Source organism: Megalobrama amblycephala, linkage group LG17 (genome assembly GCF_018812025.1).
Source record: "Megalobrama amblycephala isolate DHTTF-2021 linkage group LG17, ASM1881202v1, whole genome shotgun sequence".
NCBI lineage: Eukaryota > Metazoa > Chordata > Actinopteri > Cypriniformes > Xenocyprididae > Megalobrama > Megalobrama amblycephala.
Genome location: NC_063060.1, coordinates 37881183 through 37905506, shown reverse-complemented (window position 1 = coordinate 37905506; position 24324 = coordinate 37881183). Strand labels below are relative to the sequence as shown.

The window sequence follows — 24324 nt, the reverse complement described above, 5'->3', positions numbered from 1 at the left end:
AGTGACAAGAATACGTTTTGTGCACCAAAAAAAAACCAAAATAACAACTTTATTCAACAATATCTAGTGATGGGTGATTTCATAACACTGCTTCATGAAGCTTCAAAGCTTTATGAATCTTTTGTTTCGAATCAGTGGTTCGGAGCGTGTATCAAACTGCCATAGTCACGTGATTTCAGTAAACGAGGCTTCGTTATACCATTAGTGTTTCGAAACATTTCGAAATTTCAAGGGTTCACGTGACTTTGGCAGTTTGATACATGATTCGAACAACTGATTCGAAACAAAAGATTCGTAAAGCTTCGAAGCTTCATGAAGCAGTGTTTTGAAATCGCCCATCACTAGATATTGTTGAAGAAAGTCGTTATTTTATTTATTTATTTTTTTTGGCGTACAAAAAGTATTATTGTTGCTTCATAACATTAAGGTCGAACCACTGTAGTCACATGAACTGTTTTAAATATGTCTTTAGTAGCTTTCTGGGCATTGAAAGTGTTAATTATCTTGCTGTCAATGCAGGCCTCACTGAGCCATCTGATTTTATCTTAATTTGTGTTCTGAAGACGAACAAAGGTCTTAAAGGTGTGAAACGACATGAGCGTGAGTAATTAATGACAGAATTTTCTTTTTTGGGTGAACTAACCCTTTAATGCTGGACAGTATTTATTTATCGTGAGAAAAAAAAAAAAAAAAAAATAATTTTGAACAACTTTTGAACTGTTGTGCATATATATCAGAACGCTTCATTTCCCAGAATGCATTACCTGCGTTGATTTTTTTTATTTTTTTTTTAATTACACTTCAGTATATACTTATTGACATTCCAATTCAAATTCATAACTCATAAATAGAAAAGGAGCCAGTTCTTCACCTCTGAAATGTGCACAACCTTGCAGCACGCTAGAGATTACAAATAATAAGCACACTGAGTAGTAAATCACAGAAGATGCAAACAAAGTTTTAAAATTCACTGCAAGGTCACATATCAACTCGCACATTCCTTCTGCTAGATAGCAAAACTGTCCGTGATAGAACTCAAGCAGAAATAACATACTGCCAAGCATTAAAAAGCACTGTAGATACTCATCGGTTCCGCTTCTTCCCGCGTAGCGACTAGAAAACCTCACGTTTTTGCATCATGTAATGCGTGTTTTGAAATGAATTTTTATTTCGATTGCCATGAAACCGTGCCGGCGTGTGCGTGCCTTTGAAAGAATCCCCAGGTGAATTGTATGTTACAAAGACAAGTGTTGCTTAACCCGGACACCCCCACCCTCAAAGAATCTCCATCTGTGGCCATGAATGCGAGTCACCATATGCATCAGGAGGAAGAGATGATTTCCCTCCTTTCTTTCTTTCAGCAGGAAATCTGCTTAGTGCCAATGTGCTTTCTACCTGCATTTCAATTAAATCAAGATGTATTTGCCTTTCAAAGCTTCTCGGCCTTCTTCCTTTCCCATTGGAATAATTGATGGAGTCCTCCAGTCCTATGATGAACGACTTCCAACCCAGAGATGAATAGAAAGATGAATGCGTTGCCCTGAGAGGGTTGGGAGGAACGGCTCCGGGAGTGCTGACATAGTGACAAATACACTGACCGTCGCACCAACTTGCCCAAATCAGCAAGGGAGGTTGGCAGAGGCCTGACAACTTCAGCGCCTGCTCGAGAATGTGCCACTTGCCCATACCGTACCCAATTACCTGAGCTAGTGACTAATTTAACCTCAGGTGAGTTTCAGAACTGACGCCTCGAGACAGTCGAGGGAAAAACACAGCGATGATGTATTAAGGGCATGGGTGAGAAACAAAAGCTTTTCTTAAAACAGGAGTTTAAACATTTTTTACCCCACTTCTTGAATGCTGCCGCAAAGAATTTTGCAACAAAGTTCAAATAAGCAATAGGAAAACGTCACTAGCTATGCTTTCCATCCAAAGTTGCAAATTTAACTTCAATATTGGAATATTGCATAAAACATTTGCAAATAAAGCACGGTTACCATCCTATGTGTTCAAGAGAACAAAATCGTCACTTCCTGGGAAATTGGTGCAAAATATTTGTATTAAAATGGAAGTTGCTGCATTCGGGGGAAGCTAATGTGGCTCTTTTTTCATACATCATAAATTACTTGCACGCAGATGAAACACAATAAATGTTATCTTAAGTTCTGAGGCGGTTGCCTGGTGGTTGGGAACGCAATCGTGTGAGACAGTTCTGGGAGGTAATTATTCCCAACAGACTTTGGCTCAGGCATTTCAGAATGACCAAACCAACATTTAATATGGTCTGCAATGAAATCCACTGCTGATGCAAAGTTTGTTGCACATCAAGGGATTTATTCAGTTAAATGTGTTTCCAGAATAGTTTATGTGCATGTCTTCGTATTGGATAAAAAAATATCCACCTCAATTGAGCACACACACATATATATATTTTTTTTCTTTCCATTTTTAGAATTATGCTCATTTCAGTATGGAAGCTTGTTTCTGCCACTCAATTAAAAAATAAATAAATAAATAAATAAAAAGGTAATTGTGACTTTTTATCTCACAATTCAGACTTTTTTCTCGCAATTCTGACTTTATAACTCAAAATTCTGTTTAAATTTCACAATTCTGACTTTATATCACACAATTCTGACTTTATAACTCGAAATTGTTTAAATTTCACAATTCTGACTTTATATCACACAATTCTGACTTTATATCACGCAATTCTGACTTTATAACTCACAATTCTGACTTTATAACTCACAATTCTGACTTTATAACTCGCAATTCTGACTTTATATCACGCAATTCTGACTTTATAACTCGAAATTCTGTTTAAATTTCACAATTCTGACTTTATATCACACAATTCTGACTTTATAACTCGAAATTCTGTTTAAATTTCACAATTCTGACTTTACATCTTGCTATTCTGACTTTATATCACGCAATTCTGACTTTATATCTCACAATTCTGACTTTATATCACGCAATTCTGACTTTATAACTCACAATTCTGACTTTATAACTCGCAATTCTGACTTTATATCACACAATTCTGACTTTATATCACGCAATTCTGACTTTATAACTCACAATTCTGACTTTATGCAATATCTCAAAAAACAAATAAAAATAGGTGGAAACATAGCTATTGTTACTTAAAAAAAAAAGATACATGAAGTCCTGTAATGTCCTATATACCTCATACACTACTACTTTTGAACGGTAATGTGTATCAACCAATCGGAAACATTTGTTTGCAAATGTCTCCAAAATATCTTCTTTTGTGTTCCCCATAATAAAGAAAATCACACAGGTTTGAAACGACATTATGCTACCATGTCTTATTCTGTCCTTCTTTTCAATTCCCACTTGCTATTCATTTAAATTTACTCTAACAGTCTCATGAAGTACAAAAACATCTCGCACGATGACAAAATGAGCTTTACTTGACTTGAATGAATGGTGGTAATGGTGAGAGGACTTAAGATGTGCACTCCAAAGAGCTTTCTATGGTTGTAATTAAAAGTCTGAATGGCACACACGTGTCTAATATGACTAATGAATCGTGTATTAGGCGTAATTTGCAGTTCTTGCAATAAAAGAGCTTGGAGAGCATCAGGTGCAGGGGGGATGAGTCTAAAGGGTTGGAAAGCTCCTCACTGAACCACCTGCCTCATATACCTCCCTCCCCCGCCTGCAGCACGTCACACTGCAATAGATAAATAACCTCTGTCTTCACAGCCAAGGCCTCAAGCATGACTGACAGAGGATGACTCTTCCAGATTACCCATTTTAATCTTCCCGCAAGTATCCAATATGACCTCTCATAAGTCTCACCTGATGCCATGACCATTATGTCAACCATTGTTTCTTTGAGCAAAAGCACCTGCACCCTCTGGTAGCTCAGGCAATATTACAGTACCACACTGGACCATTTCATTCACTTATGACCTTTAGACTGGATTACAAATTGGAGTTGAATGGTGGTTGGGGAATCAAGTTGACCATAATAAAATTGCTGTAAAATGTGATAAATGTCAGCTTTCTCTTCTCTAATTTTAGCACAAGGCAAAACTAGCTGTGCGACAACTAGGGCTTGCAATTTAAAGTGTTCCTTTATTACAACTAAAATGCATTTTAAAAATAATACATTTATAATACAGCTGCTTACACTGCAAAACTATATATATATATATATATATATATATATATATATATATATATATATATATAATTTTTTTTTCCTCAGTAAACCTATCTAAGCATCCTAAAAACAAGACAAATTTTCTTGAGAAGGAAAGTTTTGTCAGATATTAAGACTTGTTAGAGAATACAAACTTTTTTTTATTAAGTTAAGATAAGTTAGTTATTTTGTGAAGTTACTAAAAAAGGTTTATTATCCCATTATCTCATTATCTCATATTATCCCATTATTTCTCGTGTTAATCATACACCTCACTTAATTAATTTTAATTTACGTATTTTTCAATATTTTAAATAGAATAAAGGCAGAATAATTAACAGAATAATTGTGTGCAATGTACTTTTGAATATTTTCTGTACTATCAGAGCAATTACATTTTTAATTACTACTGAAAAATATGCTGATAATCAATAGCAAATGGATTTTTGTGGAATATAGGCAGTGGGCCAGGCTTGTTCAATAACAAAAGAAGGGTCTTTTATTAAGTGCTTTACTTTCTTTGAATTATCATTTGTAAGCTTTTCTCATCAAGTGTTGATAAATGCAATTTGCATATAATGTAATTGCATTTTTTTTTTTTTTTAATTGATTGACACCCTAGAAACAACTCCAATATATGCCAGGAACATTTTAAGCACAAAATCAGTGTGGATTTTTCAGCCATGCATAAAGTACATTCAGATCTAATCAAGGACTTATGATATGAAAAGATAAACATACACGCTGAAACTGGCAACAGCTGCCAGATGAAGAAAAAAAATAAACAAGCACATAAGATTTCTATTCTGTTTGGCCTTTACTGCTGTTCATTTTACATCAGACCTTAAGGACTATAATCCTTCATTCTTTGGCAGTCTGATTTGGGTGGCTGAAGCCAAAGGGAAAGAGCGTGATGAAAGATGCAGCATTCTGTAAGCTCATTTGACGGGACAGGATTTCCCCTCTCCCCATTTTCTTTCTCATTAATGGGAGCATAAAAGTTGACCCCCGACAGTATTTAGGGTAAGGAGCTGCCGCGCAGATTACTTGTACTGCGGTGAGCTCCAGAAAGGAGTCAGATTGGTCCGCTAATGAGTCCTGACAGAGGCAGCAGCATCAAGAAGCCCCTGAAAAATGATTTTGTTAATACCCTCTCTGTTTTTATGCCTCTTCATCAAACACTTGATCTAGCAGAAGATAATGTGAACCAGTCAACTGTTTGCAAGAACTTATGCACACAAACACTGAAGATGGATGCTCAGCATCTTGATCTGAAATATTGAGAGGATCGTTTTTGAACAAGTTTTCTTTCTTAATAAACAATTAAAAATAAGTTATGAGAGGCTGTGCTGTACTCAGAAGTGTCTATAGGTCCTTTTGCAGCGAAGCCAGGACCCAAACTACAGTAAGTCTTATTAAAAGAGTTTTAGCATTTGATATGCTGAATGGCTTTGTTGTGATCATGCAAAGCAGGAAATCAAAGTGAAGAGTGTTACTATTATGGATTTATAAGGTCAAGGGCGAGATTAAGAGGCTTATTTAATCAAGACAAACATTTTATAATCTGTAAGACTAATAGAATGTTTTCAAAGCTTTGTCAACACTTAAAGGAAAGTGGCAAAAAATTACAATTATATAGCTCAAAAATAAGATTAAAAACATTACTTTTGTCTCAAAGTCCCCCTGTAGTCAATCATTTTAAAATGACACATTTAAAATAATTTCCTCATGCCTTAAAACAGCTTGTATGTAACTCTACACCCTTGCTCCACTTAGTATATGCAAATCCATGAATATGCAAATTAGTCTCCGCCTCCACTCAAATCCTGATCCACTTGATCAACTTAACTGTAGTAAACTCTGCACAATGGCAAGTGGAAATTCTGGTTTAATTCAACCATATATGTTTGAACTAGAAACTTATTCAGAAGAAGAAGTGTAAAGTGAATTATACAGGCTTAATCTACAAGTATCGCTCTCTACAACATCAAACACTTAGTGTTAATTAATATGATTAGCCTTTTGCTTGACTACGTTATCAAACAGCTAATAATGTGTTGCTAATATTACACAAACCACGTTCCCGTTTGCCACCTCAGAGTCAAGCAGCTGTCTTCTAAAAAGCAGTATCCTTAGAAATGTTTTGAACTTAGAACGTCAGTGGACAAAGGCATATAGTTCATAATTCACCCGCTATATTACTAAATGTACCCGATTTGTCATATCAACAGAAAAATATATCAGGATAAACCTGGCTTGTCTTGAGACTCCCCTGCTTCGCAGCATAGTTAATGATATACCAAAGCCCGCCCACACGTTGACGGGATTGGTTACAACATATTTGTGACATAGAGAACAAGGGCAATTTCAAACCACGTTTTTGAGACTGTCTTTGGTTCACTGCAGTTTTAAAGGGTTAGTTCACCCAAAAATGAAAATTATTTCATTATTTACTCACCCTCATGTTGTTCCAAACACGTAAAACTTTCGTTCATCTTTGGAACACAACTGAAGATCTTTTTTAATGAAATCTGAGAGCCTTCTGTCCCTCCATAGACAGCTATGCAACTCACACTCTGATGCTTCAAAACGTTCATAAAGAGATCGTAAAACTAATCCATATGAATTGAGCGGTTTAGTCCAAATTTTCTGAAGAGACTCGATCGCTTTATATGATGAACACATTGAAATTATTTATTTAAATGTATTTAGCAATTGACCCTTATCACTCATTTACACTCAAACAAATGCAAGATCAACAATACAATCCTCAAATCAGACATGACGTAACCAAACATAACCAATTCTAGACATGGACCCAATTTGGAAAACATATATTCTGTATCCTGTTAAAATATGTAGAAATATTTGATGTCTATAGGGCAGTGGTTCCCAAACTTTTTAGCTTGGAGTACCCCCTGAAGGGATTACCATCCTTCCGCGCATCCCCTCTCTTCCACTTAGACTGCAGTCACACCTTTACCATTAAGGGACAATATTTGCCCCCTACATTGAATTTCCAGTGCATTTTTTTTACCTTTCTGAATAACTTTATAAAATAAATACTGTTTTAAATAAAAAATGTTCAATAGAGAAATATGCAATGATGGTAAAACTTTTAAATATTAAACTAAAACCGCCAGTAGGTGGCAGCAAGTCACTGTTTTTATGAGTGAGTCATCGAGTCATTCATTCAGTAACGAAGCAAGTGGCTGCGAATGAATCATTGACTCTTACGATTCGTTCAAAGCCGCAGAATTGTTCGCGAAATACGGACGTGTGTTGTAGTTTTGCTCTGGTTTTCGTTAGAACTATTATTTCATTGCAAAATAGAGTAAATACTGACAGTACTGTGTTTAAAATGTATGTTTTGTTTTTTGACCTGTTGTACAATAATGTCACGTTTGCAGTCATGTGGATATTTGGGAACAAGTGCGTTCTTGCTCGTTATCATCATTAAATACAAGAACTCACACAAGGTATGTTTTTGTATCAGAGAAAGTTTGAGTCTTAAATTAAAAATTAATCCATTATCTGTGTCTATATTTGTTCTTCATGCGAGTAAGTGCTAAATCCCTACTGTTACAAAGGTGCATTGTCGAGAACGGCAGTAATTTAGCACGATTTAAATCAGCAGACTGCGCGCAATCCATCATATGCATGCTGCTTGTGTGGATACAGTCATTTTTGACTGCAAATGATGAGGTAATTTGATTAAATGTGTTGGATTTACGACATTACGACATTTACGACGTTAGAAATACATGCTCGATTTTAAAGGTCCCGTTCTTCGTGATCCCATGTTTCAAACTTTAGTTAGTGTGTAATGTTGTTGTTAGAGTATAAATAAAATCTGTAAAATTTTAAAGCTCAAAGTTCAATGCCAAGCGAGATATTTTATTTAACAGAAGTCGCCTACATCGAACGGCCAGTTTGGACCACATCCCTCTACTTCCTTCTTTAATGACGTCACTAAAACAGTTTTTTGACTAACCTCCGCCCACAGGAATACACAAGAGTTGCGTTTGTAGAGTGTGTTTGTCGCAATGTCGTCGAAACGCTGTTATTTTCATCCCGCAGTCCAATCACCGGGTCTGATTCCGGCTCAAATTGATAGGGTAAAATTAAAGACATGTTTACAATAACACTGAGCGCGTGCATCTCCACGTTATGGTAAGAGGCGTGACCTTTCCGGGCAAGATGCGCTAAGCTGCTGTCGAATCACAACACAGGAACCGCTGGCACAATCAGAACTCGTTACGTATTTCTGAAGGAGGGACTTCATAGAACAAGGAAGTCATCAGCCCGTTTTTATGACAGTGGAAACAGCGGTATACAGATAAGTAAATTATGTGAAAAATACTGTGTTTTTTTACACGCGAAACATGAACACATGTTATATTGCACACTGTAAACACAATCAAAGCTTCAAAAAACCACGAAAAACGGGACCTTTAATATTACTTTAAGGTAGAATTAAATGAACTACTCAGCATTTTGTTCGCGTACCCCCTTTTGTCACCTCACGTACCCCAGTTTGGGAACCACTGCTATAGGGTATGAGCCTGAGCTGATAGAACACAACACCAACCTTTTTCATGTATCATGAGTCACTGACTGACAAGATACAGCCTTTTAGCCAGTTGTTTCATGCCGGGACCTCAGTGAAAGAGTTATAATATTTATAAAAAGATATTGCCTCTCAGCTTATGGAATACTGATGTAGTCACTAAGGTTTTGAGTGATTAATCATAAATGTACAGGTTCTTACCAGTGAGGTACTCTGGATCAGGCACTGGGTCAGACAGCTCCTCGTGACACTGGGCTTCAGTCGGCACAGACGCCACCACCATGCCATCCGGAAGCTGCTGCTCGATGCCACGGGCAAAGTTTTTCTGCCTAGATAACAGAAAATAAAGGAGACAATCCACTCAAAACACAGTTCATTGTTTGAAAGGTCATCTGTCAATTACATAAATCCTTCATTTAAGCTCATTAAATTGGTTTATTTATATTTTACATGTAAATATCTACATAAAAACAATAAGTTTTATTTAAATTGCCTGCTAAACTGACTGCAAGGTGATGCTTTGTGGCAATTTGATCAATTAAATGAAACCATTTAAAATTATTTATGCTGAATGAAGAGCGAATAAGAAAATCTTGTAAAATATGGATAATGTACACTAAAATAAACAGTAAACATTAACATATCAGCTTGTCATGAACAATGCTCACAGAAAGAACAAAAAGAGTCTCAGATTAAATAGACATTTTCCTATAAACTTTGCTGAAATAATGTACCAGCTATGTCAGACTAAATAAACTGGGGGACGAAGAAGTAAACAAAGTCTAAGTGGATAGGATACATCTGAAATGGTGTTAAAAGTTTTTTTTTTTACATTTATAATATGACATAAATTTTGTGGTGAAATGTAGGAGTAGCACTAAGAGAACAAGAAAAAAGCAAACCGAAGAAAGCAGTGCACAAAGGAATGACTGTATATCTAAATGAGATCTGCTGAAGTACTCCAGACTTGAGGAAAGAGAAAGAAAATACAGTTTGAATTTAAACAAGAATATAGAGATAAAAAAGTGAGAAGATGGGTTAAACTAGACATAGTTTAGTTTCAAAGCAATGTGAGAAAATAATAAGTATGCATTGGAGAGAAGGACTGATGGGACGGGATAAACTGATATAACAGCAAAAGATGCAAAAAATGCACAAACTATGCATTTATAGAAGGTCTGACTCAATCTTTCTCTGTGTATCTTAAGTGAGATCAAGGTTAAAATATTCCGGGACCGAGTATATACATGTGCGGAAAATGAATGATGCGATATAAAAAATGTATGTCAAAGAACAGTATGAATAAAAGGAGAAAAGGAGAATATAGAATCAGCTCTTTCCTTTTTAAGGCAAAATAACCTCCTAGAAAGCACACAAGGGAAATACACAGAACACAACAAGATTCTAGAATGCTGTTTACAAGAGCATCTCATAAATGAACGAGCATTCAGGAAATTGTACCAGGCAACATCATGCAATCTAAATCTCTTTTTAAGCATTACTGTCATATCCGACTCAAAAGTGGACTTTATCTCTCAATACACAGAACACTGAATAAATAATTGGGTTTAAACAGGGGGGGAAGCCAAAGGCTTGCAATATGTGCTTTATATTAATATAGGAATGAAAAGTGGCTGAAAGTGGAACACTTGTTATGTTATGTTCGACAAACAGTCATATACGTCTACGGTGCTACATACCCCCGCTTCCTGGATGATTCAATACTTCCTGCAAATAGCCATTTCCTTGGCTTAATAATAACAATATCTTCTAATATTTGTACCCAGAACATGATATATCACATTTTACAGATGTATTTTCAACTGAAGGTTTTCTAGGCCAAATTAAATCTGCCATAAACCTCAAAAAACTATTCCCAAATACATCCTCTTGGGTGTGCTGGAAGGTAAACCAGTGCACATTCTGCAGAAATTTCTCTGAACATCTGGGGATTTCCTCCCCACATCTAATAAAAATGTAAAAAAGTTGTTTCTCTTGTCAAACTTGAAGCTCATGCTTCAATAGATACTCGCATATTGAAATATTAATAGCTCGGCGTTATTGCTTGTCAAAGTCACATCTGATAAAAGGTTCAGTTCCCCAGAGCCGGTGCAGCTAAATAGAAATGTGCAATAAACTTAGGGGCCAGCAATTTTAATGAAAATCATACATACGGTTCTTAAGTTTCTGAAATGAATACCAGCTGACAATTACGACTATAACTGCTGGGAATTAAAATGCCTGTGAATTTTGGTGCATAATAATAAAAATAAGAAAAGTAATATAAAATATAAATGTAAACTTTTTTTGGCTTGCAACCAAATTTAATAGCTTACCACAACTTTCTCTATATTTTAGCTCGCAAAATTACCTTAACAGATACTTGCATGTTGTCTAGAGCTTTAAATGCCTGATGCTTTCCCTACCTAAAATATATACTGCATACAGAAATGTCTACTGAGAAAAACCTCAGTCGCCATGTAACTTCATTAATCATAAGGGTCGACAGACATACAGGAGGGATATTTTGGCAATAATAACTAGCAGCACGTAATTATAGACAGAATATGCAAGTTTTATGAGATGCTCTGGGCATTACAGGTGGGATTATCTGTCGAATGAGAATAAATGAATAATATAAATAATTCACAATGACAATAGGACAATTCTGCATGTAAAAATAGGTGAACTGTTGCTGTCCAGCAACAGCTGATGGCAAATTATAATAATAGAGTATAATAATGACAGAAAACAACTGAAAGTCTTGAAAAGCCATCTAAATACAAAATGGCAGACGCAGAACGCATTACAATTGATGGAAAATGAGAAATAAACTTTTGCAGCAACTACAATTTGTTTTCTTTCCATTTAAATAAGTAGCTTTATACAAAAGGGTTCAAAAATGAAGTTGATATACAATTTCAGGCAAGATAATGAGATATCCAGTTGTCAATTAATATCATTAAGAGACGATTTCACGCATAATTAAACATAATATGCGAGGCTGAATAAATTAATCAAAAATGGAAGAATTTTGAGCTAGTCAAACCTTTTACATTTTTAATTAATAGTGCAAATATCACAGTGTACTGTAAACTGGAAATCAACATTCATTTTATATTTTCTAATTGTAATAAAAAATTATAGGAGTGTTTGAAAAGATGAGCCATATGACAGCATCGACTTCAGGCTTTTTAAAAAAATAATCAGACTGTTCACAGCCTGTGTGTGATGTTTTAATTTAGTGCTGGGAGAAAGGTAGCACTTTGAGTTTCTTGCTGTGGATAGAAACACCCAGCTGGGAGATTTTAAGAGAGGTAGTCCTAATCATGATTCTGCAAACTCTTAATGAGAACAAAGGGCACTAAAAATTCATTAAAACCAGCTCAAATCACACTGGGAAGGAATAGAAGTGAAAATGGTTCAGGCTGGAACCCAGAGGAGAGAGAAAGTAATTAGGAAAGGGCACGTGTTTTTGAAGTCTCGTGATGATAAGACAGCAATCGAAATGAAATCCTGGCAATGCACACAAGATATGGGGGTGGAAGTAGGCGTGGCTACACTGTTTGGAAAGCCCTATATAGTCTTTAATGAAGATGTCAACAAAAAGTTTGCATAATTTTAATTTCTTAGCACTCTGCTCTACAAAAGCTATGGTACACAGATATGGTGCTGCTATTAAAAAACTGACTGACTGCTGCTCAACAAGCTATAGGGTTTTGGCAGCAGTACCATCGGGACTTTCTGGATAAAGACTGTAGCACAGCCTCGAGCGCAACATCCAGGGGGAGCACTCAGTATACCGAATTTGAAGAACACACTCGGTAAATGCCTGTGTGTGTGTGTGTGCAAACTTCAGCAATGTGCAGTAAAGGTTGGATTGCCTCTCTCTCTTTCAATGTAGACATTCTGATGTTCTCTGTAACTATCATCCAATCTATCTATCGACTGACTGTACGGCCTTCAAACTTCAAGCTTTTAAAATAAAGCTGAATAACTTTCAGCAAGCTAGCATCAAAGTTTGTCTTAACAAACTTTACCAGTCAAGTTTCATTTGTACTTTTCCAATACCACTGATCGGACGTGTTTAGAGCGAATGCTTCACAAAATCACAATTTACCAAACCTCTGTTTTATTAAAGCAAGAGAGAGACTATACAGACATTTGTGTGGCAGAAAATTATAACTGGCACATAAATAGCACTAATATACTATTTTTGTGAAAATGGCACTGGAACATGTCAATTACTGCTTGGGGAGGTGCCGATTCTACTTGCAATGTGCCAGATGCTACATCTCAAAAGACCACATATAATTAAAATGAGGAGCATGGACATGCAGTTGGCTTGCAAATAAGCAGTACCAAATCAAGATGAAATATAAGCAAAATTAAGATGACAATTAACAAGCACAACAGGCTGCTATTTTATTCTCGACTCTATCACTGCATAAACAAAGTCCACACAGCTAATATAACCCTCAAAATGGATCTTTACAAAGTGTTCGTCATGCATACTGAATGCTTGCGTCGGATTGTGTGAGTATTGTATTTATTTGGGTGTTTACATTTGATATTGAATGAGTTTGAGGATATGCTCTGTGGCTAACAGCTAATGCTACACTGTTGGAGAGATTTATAAAGAATGAAGTTGTGTTTATGAATTATACAGACTGCAAGTGTTTAATAATGAAAATAGCGACGGCTCTTGTCTCCGTGAATACAGTAAGAAACGATGGTAACTTTAACCACATTTAACAGTACATTAGCAACATGCTAACGAAACATTTAGAAAGACAGTTTACAAATATCACTAAAAATATCATGTTATCATGGATCATGTCAGTTATTATTGCTCCATCTGCCATTTTTCGCTGTTGTCCTTGCTTGCTTACCTAGTCTGATTATTCAGCTGTGCACATCCAGACGTTAATACTAACTGCCCTTGTGTAATGCCTCAATCTTGGGCTGGCATATGCAAATATTGGGGGCGTACACCCCGACTGTTACGTAACAGTCGGTGTTATGTTGAGATTCGCCTGTTCTTCGGAGGTCTTTTAAACAAATGAGATTTATATAAGAAGGAGGAAACAATGGAGTTTGAAACTCACTGTATGTAATTTCCATGTACTGAACTCTTGTTATTTAACTATGCCAAGATAAATTAAATTTTTCATTCTAGGGCACCTTTAAAGGGTTAGTTCACCCCAAAATGAAAATTATGTCATTAATTACTCACCCTCATGTCGTTCCAGACCTGTAAGACTTTCGTTCATCTTCAGAACACAATGAAGATATGTTTAATAAAATCTGAGCGATTTCTCTCCCTCCATTGACAGCTAAGCAACTACCATTTTGACGCTTCAAAAAGTCACTTCATAAAAAGATCGTACAACTAATCTGTGTGAATTGAGCGGTTTAGTCCAAATTTTCTGAAGAGACTCGATCACTTTATATACTGAACAGATTGAATTTAAGCTTTTATTCACATAAAACATTTATCAATTCACACATCAGTTGCGGTAAACTGAAGCTCAAACATGTTTGCTTGACGTGCGAGAACCAATGAGGTTCATTCTTGTGTGTTACGCTGTGCGTTTGAGCTTCCTCAAGAACCAATGAGGTTCATTATCCTGTGTTACGCAGCACGTTTGAGCTTCCGCAAGAGGTTTATTCTCGCATGTCAAGCAGGTTCAGTTCAGCTGCTGTTTATGTCCGCTAATTAATGTTTATATTTGAGTAAAAGCCTAAATTCAATCTGTTCATCATATAAAGCGATTGTGTCTCTTCAGAAAATTTAGACTAAACCACCCAATTCATATGGATTATTTTTTTTACAATCCCTTTATGAATTTTGAAGCATCAAAGTATAATTTGCAAAGCTCTCAGATTTCATCAAAAAGATCTTCATTTGTGTTCTGAAGATGATCAAAAGTCTTAAGGGTTTGGAACAATATGAAGGTGAGTAATAAATGACAGAATTTTCATTTTTGGGTGAACTAACCCTTTAAGATATTAAAGGTGTCATCAAACGTTTTTTTACAAGATGTAATATAAGTCTAAGGTGTCCCCTGAAAGTGTCTGAAGTTTCAGCTCAAAATACCCCATAGATTTTTTTTAATTAATTTTTTTAACTGCCTATTTTGGGGCATCATTAACTATGCACCGATTCAAGGCTGCTGGCCCTTTAAATTCTCGTGCTCTCCGCCCACGGAGCTCGCGCTTGCCTTGAACAGCATAAACAAAGTTCAAACAGCTAATATAACCCTCAAAATGGATCTTTACAAAGTGTTCGTCATGCAGCATGTCTAATCGCATAAGTACAGTGTTTATTTGGATGTTTACATTTGATTCTGAATGAGTTTGAGGCTATGCTGCGTGGCTAACGGCTAATGCTACACTGTTGGTGAGATTTATAAAGAATGAAGTTGTGTTTATGAATTATACAGACTGCAAGTGTTTAAAAATGAAAATAGCAACAGCTCTTGTCTCCGTGAATACAGTAAGAAATGATGGTAACTTTAACCACATTTAACAGTACATTAGCAACATGCTAACGAAACATTTAGAAAGACAATTTACAAATATCACTAAAAATATCATGTTATCATGAATCATGTCAGTTATTATCGCTCCATCTGCCATTTTTTGCTATTGTTCTTGCTTGCTTACCTAGTCTGATGATTCAGCTGTGCACAGATCCAGACGTTAATACTGGCTGCCCTTGTCTAATGCCTTGAACATGGGCTGGCATATGCAAATATTGGGGGCGTACATATTAATGATCCCGACTGTTACGTAACAGTCGGTGTTATGTTGAGATTCGCCTGTTCTTCGGAGGTCTTTTAAACAAATGAGATTTATATAAGAAGGAGGAAACAATGGAGTTTGAGACTCACTGTATGTCATTTCCATGTACTGAACTCTTGTTATTTAACTATGCCGAGGAAAATTCAATTTTTAATTCTAGGGCACCTTTAAAGGTATTGATGTTGAGGAGATGATAATGTTGTAGGTCTTTATTTATTTATTTATTTATTTTAAAAAAAAAAAAAGACTTTTATTGTATTGACAAAATTAAAAACAACATATTTTTTAAAATATCTTCTTTTTTGTTCCACATAAAATAAAGAGAAAAAAAAAAAAAAGGATTTTCATGTTTGGGTGAAGTATCCCAGACCAAATTAAGACCTTTCCCAAAACACTAGATTCTAAATTCTATGGCGGGCCGGAAGGTCCAAAAATATGGCTACCGACTTGTCGCGGGAATTCACTATACAATTGCCAGCAGCCACTGAGTTTACCACTGATAGGCCGGCGGTGCATCTGCATACACACTCTCCTCACGCAGCGACTCACCACTCACCACTGACTCTCCTCAGCCGGCGACTCACTTTCCTCACGCAGCGAACGACTCACTTTCCTCACGCAGCTGACCACTGACTCTCCTCAGCCGGCGACTCACTTTCCTCACGCAACGAACGACTCACTTTCCTCACACAGCTGACCACTGACTCTCCTCAGCCGGCGACTCACTTTCCTCACGCAGCGGACGAATCACTTTCCTCACGCAGCCGGCGACTCACTTTCCTCACGCAGCGGACGAATCACTTTCCTCACGCAGCCGGCGACTCACTTTCCTCACGCAGCCGGCGACTCACTTTCCGCAGCCGACGACTCACTTTCCGCAGCCGGCGAGTCACTTTCCGCAGCCGGCGAGTCACTTTCTGCAGCCGGCGACTCACTTTCCGCAGCCGGCGAGTCACTTTCTGCAGCCGGCGACTCACTTTCCTCACGCAGCATTAACTCTCCTCACGTTTCTTTTCAAATACTGTGATGGTGCAATAACTAACTACATCTAGTAAAATTGATCATTTTTGTGTTGTAAATGTAATTTATTCTGAAGCAATATTCCCATCAGTGTTCTGTAAACTGTTACTGTTAAGATGTAAACTGTTAATCATCAGATTTGTATATGCCCCTTAAAGGGATAGGTCAATCAAAAATAAAAATTCTGTCATCATTGACTTACCTTCTAGTTGTTCCGAACCTGTATGAGTTTCTTTCTTCTGTTGAACTAAAAATATATTTTGAATGTCAGTAAACAAACAGCTGACTGTAGAGAGTGACTTTCATAGTAGGAAAAAAAAAAAAAATATGGAAGTCACTGGCTACCATCAACTGGTTACTGACATTCTTCAAAATATCATCCTTTTTCTTTCTTCTGTTGAACTAAACTCATATAGGTTTGGAACAAACTAGAGTGTAAGTCAATGATGACAGAATTATCATTATCATTATTATCATCAATTATCACAGGTTTAACGATCCCTTGAAATTGATTGTCATGGCATTTTTTTTTTTTTTTTTACCTTTTTAAAAAGGTACTTTTCCCCTAACCTTGGCTATCAGTCTCATGTTAATTAGAATAACTCACTGTAGGGCTTTTACCGTTATTTTTTCCACGGCAGAGGAAACAGAATCTGCATCAGAAGTGGCATTAGATGCATGTATAAAATTGAATATGAATGTGCAAAACAAGCATGAAAAACACTGTTTAACAACTTTACAATAAAGATCTATAAAGCTTTTGTGGATTTTACAAATTATCTTTAATATACAATATTCTGAAAAAGTGACATTTCCCTTTTTGCAAAGTTCAAATGTTGATAAAATATATAACTTTAACTAAAGATACATTTTTGATTTGCAGCTGTCATGCTTAAACACTGGTTCTGCAGATTTTTGACATTTCAAAATTGCATTGTTTTTGTAACCATCACATTAGACTCAGTGAAACAGTCACTGTTTAGGGGCCCAAGCTGTTGGTGCCTTGTTTAAAATGTTATTTGTAGTGAATGCTCTTTTGAATAGTGTTATCAAATAAGGAATCTGTTGTAAGCTGATTAAATTTTTTTTTTTAAAAAAACATGAAAGTAGCGTATACCATAAACTAATGTGATGGTTACAAAAACAATGCAAATTTGAAATGTCAAAAATCTGCAGAACCAGTGTTTAAGCATGACAGCTGCAAATCAAAAATTTATCTTTAGTTAAAGTTATATATTTTATCAACATCTGAACTTTGCAAAAAGGGAAATGTCACTTTTTCAGAATATTGTATATATTGTATAAAGATAATTTGTAAAATCCACAAAAGCTTTATATATCTTTATTGTAAAGTTGTTAAACAGTGTTTTTCATGCTTGTTTTGCACATTCATATTCAATTTTATACATGCATCTAAATGCCACTTCTGATGCAGATTCTGTTTCCTCTGCCGTGGAAAAAATAATAAAAGCCCTAGAGTGAGTTATTCTAATTAACATGAGATTGATAGCCAAGGTTAGGGGAAAATTACCTTTTTATAAAGGTAAAAAAAAAAATAAAAAATGCCATGACAATCAATTCCAAGGGACAGTTAAACCTAAATGATAATTCTGTCATCATTGACTTACACTCTAGTTTGTTCCAAACCTATATGAGTTTAGTTCAACAGAAGAAAGAAAAAGGATGATATTTTGAAGAATGTCAGTAACCAGTTGATGGTAGCCAGTGACTTCCATATTTTTTTTTTTTTTCCTACTATGAAAGTCACTCTCTACAGTCAGCTGTTTGTTTACTGACATTCAAAATATATTTTTAGTTCAACAGAAGAAAGAAACTCATACAGGTTCGGAACAACTAGAAGGTAAGTCAATGACGACAGAATTTTTTATTTTGATTGACCTATCCCTTTAAGGGGCATATACAAATCTGATGATTAACAGTTTACATCTTAACAGTAACAGTTTACAGAACACTGATGGGAATATTGCTTCAGAATAAATTACATTTACAACACAAAAATGATCAATTTTACTTGATGTAGTTAGTTATTGCACCATCACAGTATTTGAAAAGAAACGTGAGGAGAGTTAATGCTGCGTGAGGAAAGTGAGTCGCCGGCTGCAGAAAGTGAGTCGCCGGCTGCGGAAAGTGAGTCGCCGGCTGCGGAAAGTGACTCGCCGGCTGCGGAAAGTGACTCGCCGGCTGCGGAAAGTGAGTCGCCGGCTGCGGAAAGTGAGTCGCCGGCTGCGTGAGGAAAGTGAGTCGCCGGCTGCGTGAGGAAAGTGATTCGTCCGCTGCGTGAGGAAAGTGAGTCGCCGGCTGCGTGAGGAAAGTGATTTGTCCGCTGCGTGAGGAAAGTGAGTCGCCGGCTGAGGAGAGTCAGTGGTCAGCTGTGTGAGGAAAGTGAGTCGTTCGCTGCGTGAGGAGAGTGTGTATGCAGATGCACCGCCGGCCTATCAGTGGTAAACTCAGTGGCTACTGGCAATTGTATAGTGAATTCCCGCGACAAGTCGGTAGCCATATTTTTGGACCTTCCGGCCCGCCATAAAATTCAAGTCAGAATTTTCAATATGATCTCAAACAGTTCACTTCAAACACTTCCATGTCCAGATTATCTTGCCTATGAAAAGCAACCTCAATAAATCTGCCTTCTAGGTTCCCTTGTGTCCTGACTGTCCTCTGCATTTCATCACAAAAGTTCCTTTACAGAGAAAGCAAAGATCCAACAGCACACCCTCGCAGCAATACGGGGCTTTCAAAATGGCATGTTCATCTGTCAGAGAACTCCACTGGCATGAAAAGCATCAAACAGGAGCTAATTCATTCTGCATTGTCTTTTGGGCAGGTTGTCACAGGAAATGTGTTGCACCTCACATTCCGGATTAAACAGCATGAAAATGTATTTCCATGACTTTCAGATATGAGTCAGATCGTAAAAGCAGCTGTTGTGTGACAACCCAGACTTGTGGGTAGTAACTTTTGGTGACACGCCAAAGGAAACACACAGCATGTGTAAGTTTAAAACAGAATAATAAACAACTTCAAACTCTCTGGATGGGTTTTATCTGGCAGTTGTTCGCTGTTTTCCCTGTTGCATCATTTTGGAAAGAGATGAATCAGAGATACCTCTGTAAGTATATGTTTAATTTCTCCTGAATGTATGTGTATATCGCATGCATGTGAGTTGATGTAATATCAAAATATGAATCATTTGCCATTTTACATCTCACTTCCTCTTTTAGAGAAGACTCAGGGGTGAGTTCACTAAACAGTGGTGCCACTTTTGCATGCAGTATTTCAGCACAAATACCTTTGCCTTAATTAACAAGCACTCGAAATCCATTAATCATGGTACCAAATGTGTTAAAATTGCACTGTAATATCAGCACAAATACACCCTTTTTTTTTCTATGTGAATTAGACCTATTATAAACAATATTCAGAAAATACTACTTGCCTGGCACAATACGTGTTTTGCTAAACTGGGAATATGCACTACTGGTCAAATATTTTTATGTCAAAAATACAGTAATATTGTAAAATATTATTATTCCTATGATGGCAAAGCTGAATTCTGTGTTTTAAAGAGTCAATCCAGGTGTCTGGATCCATTAAATCAAGCCAGATTGTGGCAGTCTGCCTAATCCTCTATATCTGTCCAGCACATATATTGTGGGTGTACTGCAAAGGATTTGCATAATTTCTTTAATAAATGAGGCACTAAAACAGCACAAACAGTGCATACAAATAAATGGCATGTTACTGAATACAATTTGTTCTTAGTGTATTTCCTCCCTCAGGGTGAAAAAAACAAAACAAAACATACATTTAACCACAAAAATCAATCAACTGAAATCTTGACTTTTTCATATTAGATCAGATAATCTTACCTTAATTAACCAAAAGGCATGCATTTGTCTCAGAATCAATCAATCAGTCAATCATAAAACTGCTTTGTTTATCCACACTGTTTACTTTAAAGATTTCCATTCCTCAACCTAGAAGATCAAACATTTCATTTCCTGCTGTTGCTTCTCCTGAGCACCAGAATTTCGACTATTTCCTCAGGTCTGAAATTAATTGTCGCAGCCCTGCGATACTCTTTGAAGGATTAATGAACTTGCCGTAACCTCCTTTTGTTCAGCTGAAGATCCAGTAGTTTCAGCTGGCCCAATTAAGCCCCATTTAAACCAAACTTGCTTATGGTCACTTTTAATTTACTTCTCGCTATTCCACATAATTAGAGCTCACATTAGGCCCAAGGATTCTCAAAAGGTGAAGAGAACAGCAGAGAGTAAGTCCTAGAGCATGAGGGCCGGCTGTGCTTTTCAAAGGCTGTCTAAACCCAACCTCTCTCCGGGTGCCTCCAAATGAGATCAGAGCTTCTGAGATTTAGCTTCTTGATAATATTAACTCTCCTCCCAGTATTTCTCCATCACTCAGGCCTCCCTCCTCCCCTACCGTGCCAATCAAACCATCTGGAGTAAATGGATAAACTGCTGCAGGAAACGGTGTCTTTAAGTGTCTGTGTTTAATTTAAAGGCCGTTGACAACTTTGCATGGTGACCTTTAGGTCGAGCTGACCAGAGCACATCACAGGACTCTTTCAATTAAAGTAACCTTCAAAGAGTACTTTGTGTGTAGCTAGACAGAGATTCTGCTGTGCTGTATATCACAGGATTTTTGCTTTTGTTAAATTAGCCTTGATGATTGGATAGTGTAAGTGCAGCGCATTTAAGACCTGCCGTACAGTATATTCCAGACGAACATACTGTGATAGCAGAACATACTGAACATACAGTTTATGCAATTAATATCAAAGCATTCAAATGTAGTGCAATGTAATAGTACAATATATAATAATATAATATAATATAATATAATATAATATAATATAATATAATATAATATAATATAATATAATATAATATAATATAATATAATAATATGTTGAGTATTAGAGACTTTTTAGGGCCTGAGCACTGATGGTGTGAGGACCCTATTGTAATTGGTCAGTCATTTATTCTTCTTCTCTGAAATTAATCACATTTTTGAGGGCCTAAACATGCTAAAACACACGCATCAGAAGTGGTGAAAATTTATGTCTGCTATGGGTTTCAGAATTAGGTGTGGCAAAATGGCTCGATAGCGCCACCTACAAAATTTCAATTAAGCGCCCTTCACGCTACATTTCACGTACAAGTATGAAATTCGGTAGACACATGAAACAGCCCAATCCCTATCAGTGTTAATTTCGTTGACGAATAATTTTCGTCATAATTTTCGTCAACGTCATTTTTTCACGGACGAAAACGAGACGATGACTAAATAAAAATGTGTTTTGAATGACTAAAACTATGACTAAAATCTACTCTAATATTCGTCAACAAATAAAAACGAGACGAAAATGAAAGAGAGGGACGATTTGGGAAGATTTCCAGTCAGGAACGTTGTCCTGTGTGGAAGATGCGCACATTTGAAGTGTAACGTGCTGATCTAACCGCAGGAAACGTGGCGCTGTTGCGCGCTCTACAGGCTCGCGCAGCAGCACTTCAGACTGCTTAGTAATTAATGAATAGCACACATTTATGCCAAGAGATTGCTTATAAACTAATATTGATGAATTACGACAATGTTTACTACACTATGTTTATATGGTAATGTGTTGTAGGTTGTAAGAATGCATATTTATCTCCCTCATTAGTAGCCTGCTACTACAATAGGCTACAACGCAGGCTGCAGACATTTCAGAATAAGAGTCACGGTGTATTTCGGGATGGTTTATAATTATAATTTTTTTCCTGGTCATTATTGTTATTTTGTTTACACAATAAACTGTATTTAATTTAATTTCTATTTAATTCATAGTAAACTACTGTATCTTCTGTCACAGGAAGGAAAGACTAAGAACATTATTTGATATGTTATTCAATATATTTTACAAGTATAAGGGTTATTATAGTTAACTAAACCTAAAACCAAAGAAATCTTCATTATTTGAAGTAAACTAACTGAAATAAAAAATAAATATATATATAAAAATGTAAACTTATTTTATTTCATCTAGTTTCTAAGCTTTACCTTAACCTGAGGTATTAAAATAACAGAAATAAAAACGTAGACATTTAAAAGTGAAAACTAAAAGACATAAACACAAAAAAATATGCTGAATTTTGCTCTTTCGTGTCTTTTTGCACTTGAACGGTCAAAAACCGTCTGCTTTGGCGAGCAAAGTACAGTTGGGTGAACATAAACAGTTTGGGGAATATCAGATGTACCTATATCAGTGTATAGGATCTGTGTATTGTTAGACAATGCTTTATGCATTACACTTTAACTAAATTAAATTTTAGTCGACTAAATCTACTGTAGATTTGGTCGACTAAAATCTTATGATATTTAGTCGACTAAAACTAAAACAATTTCCGATGACTAAAATATGACTAAAACTAAATGGCATTTTAGTCAAAAGACTATGACTAAAACTAAATCAAAATTTGCTGTCAAAATTAACACTGATCCCTATAAAAAGGTCCCTGGGTTCAACATCTGTAAACCCAACAGGAAGTGAGATATTTTGAATTTTCTCTTCCAAATTTGTGCAGTTATTTCTCCTGTATTTACTCGCTTACATGCATGTCATCCACTATTTACTGTTTTCCTAAGGCCACCGGGTGGCGGTGATCCCGGGTGCGAGGGCCCTTTCATTGCTGCTTGCAGCTTTAATATCAAATTGGTATTCTCACCACTATATAAAAGCCGTATGGCACATTCGGTCAGAGACGTGCTGGGGCGGGTAGTGCACACAGTGCGGGTAATACTATGACTTCTAATTTCCTGATCACATCCTCCTCTCTTTTCCCTATCATATCCTGTCACCTCTCCACTGTCCTGTCCATATAATTGGCAAAAGCCCCAAAATAAGCCAAGGACATGTGCTATGGTTAACAGTTAACTCCACTTACCAAACCTAAACAACACCCCTTAAGCCTGTTAAGATCACTATACATTTATGTATAATTAATATTTCCTAACTGAAAATAGGAACCACTGATTTAATAAATCAAAGAGAAAGATAAAGAGAAAATTCAACATCACATTTCACATTATCAGCACTATCTTGCTATTAAAAAATGGGTGACTATAAGTCATCTGTCACCCTTGGCACTGGTAAAATTAAGCACATCGTAAAAGTTCACCTGAAGGTGGCCTTCAGGATCTGTCCTGATGTAATCTCTTTGGTGTGGTTATTGTAGCCATAGAAGAGGTCCCCAAACACAGTCTGGTTGGCTGGGATGTCAGCTGTGTCCCCGCAGTCCACTCCCTCAGTACAGGCTTCTGACAGCGGCTGACATGAGCGGCCGTCTGCTCCTCTCTTATAATCTTCAATACATCTACAAACATATGGCAATGAGAAGACATGAGAGCTAAAGGGACAGAAGAAAGGAGAGAAGATGTCTGCCCAAAGTAAGGTAATATACTTGCCATTGTTGGTCAAAAATTGTATATACCACCAATTCATTCTTTATGATTTATGGAAGCTTGTTTCCGCCACTGAATAAAAAATTAAAAAGGTAATTGCGACTTTTTTTCTCGCAATTGTGAGTCGGTTTATATTTTGCAATTCTGACTTGTTTCTCAGAATTGCGAGATATAAACTTGCAATCGCAAGTTATAAAGTCAGAATTGTGAGATATAAACTCTTTTTTTTTTTCCTCAGAATTGGACTTTATAACTTGCAGTTGCGAGT

At 36.5% G+C, this 24324-nt stretch overlaps 1 protein-coding gene across 4 annotated transcripts in view; it reads right to left on the bottom strand.

Annotated features, from left to right (window-relative positions):
* The window catches only part of astn1 (astrotactin 1), a 279541-nt gene that overhangs the window by 106774 nt on the left and 148443 nt on the right, over positions 1–24324 (bottom strand). For all 4 annotated transcript variants that reach the window (XM_048163182.1, XM_048163179.1, XM_048163180.1 and 1 more), the window contains 2 exons: positions 23774–23968; positions 8949–9076 (listed from right to left, as the gene is read on the bottom strand). In XM_048163182.1, the coding sequence (XP_048019139.1) occupies positions 8949–9076; positions 23774–23968 (323 nt within the window). The remainder of the gene's footprint in view (positions 1–8948; positions 9077–23773; positions 23969–24324) is intronic.